A 3,737-nucleotide genomic window follows, 5' to 3' on the forward strand; every position below is an offset into this window, starting at 1 on the left:
GCAAATCAGCTTCAGGGTCCCTGGTTCTGGGGGCCCCAGCAATGACCCCTTTTTCATGGGTGCTCTGTAGGAGTGTCAGCTTCTCCCTTGCCCACTGGGGATCGGTTTTCTATACTTGGGAAACACGCACAATATGCTGCATCTCCTACCTTTGGTCATCTGAGAGAGACTACCAGGTATTTTCCAAGGGACCTATGGTTAAATAAATAAATAAATAAATAAAAATTGTGGGGCGGGCAATTTGGGTGTGGCTGCCACAGAGATGGTCCTGTGAGAAGGTGAAGTTTCCACTTGAGCGCAGAGTAGAGGTAGCAGCGGTAATTAGGGGGAAGAAGGTGCAGGGCAAAGAGGGAAAGAGACATAATCGTACAAGTTTGTGCCGATAAATAGGACAATCTTTATCTTATGGAATCTCAGCGGGCAAATGGAAATGAAATCCAAGAGACCCAAGGGGAGCAGAAAACCAGAATCTGGGACCACTAGAACACTAACAATTTTATAAATCTATTACCTCCACAAAAGTTCAAATTTCACATGGAATAATACACTGCGTTGGTTTTATTGTTTAACTCCTCTGATTTGGTGGGCAGGTACTCGATCCATTTTTACTGATATTTCTTGGGATTCCAGTTCTCAGACACCCTCTTTCACGATCCACACATTTTCCTGGGCAATCTCACTTGTTCACAGGAAACTCAAGTTTACACCCTTCCTGGACGTCCTCTGGGAACCTTGCATCTAACTTGACTGTGGATATGCCCAGGTGAACTTTTCCAAAGAAACTCCCCTCAACATCTCAGAAACTTAAGGCACCCTCCTTCCCTCACACTTGTTCCTTCTGCAGTGGTCGTCCACCTCCTCCTTCCCCTCCCCACCGCCAAAGGGAAGCTCGGGGCGGTCCCAGTCACCGCCCGACCCTCCCCGTCGAGCACCCGCGCGCCCCTCCCCCCAGCCGGCCGGGCCTGCGGTCGCGCAGGCGCAGTCCCGGCGCGCCCCGCCCCTCCCGCTCGCCCGCCGCTGCGGAAGGCGCCGCACGCATCCCCGCGCACTTCCTCTCCCGGCGTCCGCGGAGGGAACGCAGGCTCGAGGAGCTCCGACGCAGAGGCCCTGCTCGTGTCAGACGGCGCCGATATGTCGGAACAAAGTAAGGATGTGAGCGACCCCGACTTTGCAGCCGAGGCGCCCCACGCCGAGGCGCACGGCAGCCCCGGGGTTCCGGCGGGGGTCCCTCCGCCCACCTCTCCGGCCGCGACCCTCGCGGAGCCGCAGAGCTCCTCTGTAGGCCCGACGGCTGCCCCGCAGGCCGCGCCGCCGCTCCAGGCCCCGAGCGACGAGGACGACCCCAAGGCCCTGCAGCAGGCCGCGGAGGAGGGCCGCGCCCACCCGTCCCCGAGCGCGGCCCAGCCGGGCCCTGCGCCGCCCGCCCCGGCCCAGCTGGTGCAGAAGGCGCACGAGCTCATGTGGTACGTGCTGGTCAAGGACCAGAAGAGGATGATCATCTGGTTTCCAGACATGGTGAGGGATGTCATCGGCAGCTACAAGAAGTGGTGCAGAAGCATCCTCAGGCGCACTAGCCTCATCCTCGCCCGGGTGTTCGGGCTGCACCTGAGGCTGACCAGCCTCCACACGATGGAGTTTGCGCTGGTCAAAGCGCTGGCGCCCGAGGAGCTGGACAGGGTGGCGCTGAGCAACCGCATGCCCATGACAGGCCTCCTGCTCATGATCCTGAGCCTCATCTACGTGAAGGGCCGCGGGGCCCGAGAGAGTGCCGTCTGGAATGTGCTGCGCATCCTGGGGCTGCGGCCCTGGAAGAAGCACTCCACCTTCGGGGATGTGAGAAAGCTCATCACCGAGGAGTTTGTCCAGCAGAACTACCTGAAGTATCAGCGCGTGCCCTACGTGGAGCCTCCTGAGTACGAGTTCTTCTGGGGCGCCCGGGCCAGCCGCGAAATCACCAAGATGCAAATCATGGAGTTCCTGGCCAGGGTCTTTAAGAAGGACCCCCAGGCCTGGCCTTCCAGATACAGAGAAGCTCTGGAGGAGGCCAGAGCACTGCGGGAGGCTAATCCCACTGCCCACTGCCCCCGCAGCAGTGTCTCCGAGGACTAGCAAGTTCTGGAGGCAGATTAATGGTTTCTGACCCTCTCCAGGGCTGTGGAAGGGTGGGGTGGGTCATTAGAGTATTCAGGATTTACAGTGCAGTATTTCACGTGTAACTTTTAAGTTTTCAGTACAGTGCTTTTATACCTTTTAACGCAATGTTGTATTCATTTGGGTACTAGTGAGTAGTGTTTAGGATTTATGCATGTTTGTTTATAAGTACACTCATTTGGTGCTTTCGCTTTTGTGCTTCCTTTCTTGAATTTTTGTACCAGAGATGTGCTAAACTTATGAAATACATTGAGAAATTTTCCATCTTATTCTTTTATATGGGACGGATGATGTGTATTGAGGCAGACCGTTCCTGGAGAGTTTGGAAGAACTCACCAGCAAAGCTGGCCTGACCAAGAGAAAAGACAAGACCCCTGCCTCTCTTTATGACCTCGCTGGGTGCAGGAACCGTCTGTGTGGAGTGAACTGATCTGAACTGGAATGGTCTCAGTGTGGGTCCTTGGCACTCTTTACTAAACACATATACAACCCCACCATGAGTAAACTTTAAAGTAAACATTAAAGATTCTTGTGATACAATCATTTTTGGAAAAGTGTACTTTATCTTTTGACAAAGTAGTATGGTTGGGGATGAGACAAAGAATTCTCCATTTTACAAAATGTACAGATGTTTTAACTTTCACCTGAAGGTTGGGAAAATCACTTCCCATGATTACTCAGAAATGTGTGAAGTTTATAGTTTTATTTTTTAAATGTTAACTCATGTTCACTTCAAAAACTTTGACGAATATAGAAAAGTATCAAAACAAAAAAGCAAAATTGCCCATAATCACATCACATGGAAATAACAACTGGTAATAATTAGGTGCAATTTCCTCCCCTCTGTTTTCTACATTTTATCCTAATTAGTATTTAGCTTTTGTGGGCACTTAAAGAGTGAGACACTGTACTAAGCCCTTTATATGCATTTTCTCCTTTTATTTAAGCCTCACAACAGCTCTATGAGATGAGGCTGACACTTATTACATCTGTGCCATAGAGGAAATAAAGTGGATAATAAACTTTCCATAGATCATAAAGCTTAGTAAGAAATGGAGCTAGGACTAGAACCCAGGCAGAATGAATCCAGAGCCCATATTTATCCCCACCTGCCTACAACTTCCCCGTTTCCTGCCTCTTAGTTTATTTCTAAAAATTACATGTTGGAGCTGCACTCTCCCCTCCCCACTCCCAACATTCACACTGGCTCTCATGGCACATGTGCACATGACACACACAGGCTAGGCATTTTATTTTCCTAACTAATTCTCACAATACTTTTGAGAAAGCAATATTACTCTGATTGTACAAATTAAGAAACAGTTTCAGAGAGATTAGTGGACCTAACCAAGTCATATTACTGCTTAGCAGTGAAGCTAAGATTTGAAACATAATCTTTCCTGAGAGTTGGAGACAAAGGAGGCTTCTCTGACAAGTGGCACAGGAGGAACACCCAAAATTCCTGGGAGAGGGGGGTGGGGTTGGGATAAGGGGGTTGCCCACTGGGAGGGGCAATGAACTAAGAAAAAGCTCAATATGAAGCCTTCAGTGCTGCAGGGGAAGGGAGCGAATGGGTCTTTAACAAG

At 50.7% G+C, this 3,737-nt stretch overlaps 1 protein-coding gene across 1 annotated transcript; it reads left to right on the forward strand.

Moving 5' to 3' along the window:
• The first annotated feature begins 1,037 nt into the window (after positions 1-1,037).
• On the forward strand, positions 1,038-2,691 carry NDN (necdin, MAGE family member). Its single transcript, XM_063091439.1, has one exon. The coding sequence runs from the start codon at positions 1,132-1,134 to the stop codon at positions 2,107-2,109; it is 978 nt and encodes a 325-aa protein (XP_062947509.1). The 5' UTR covers positions 1,038-1,131; the 3' UTR covers positions 2,110-2,691.
• Positions 2,692-3,737: the final 1,046 nt, after the last annotated feature.

Source organism: Cynocephalus volans, chromosome 3 (genome assembly GCF_027409185.1).
Source record: "Cynocephalus volans isolate mCynVol1 chromosome 3, mCynVol1.pri, whole genome shotgun sequence".
Taxonomy (NCBI): domain Eukaryota; kingdom Metazoa; phylum Chordata; class Mammalia; order Dermoptera; family Cynocephalidae; genus Cynocephalus; species Cynocephalus volans.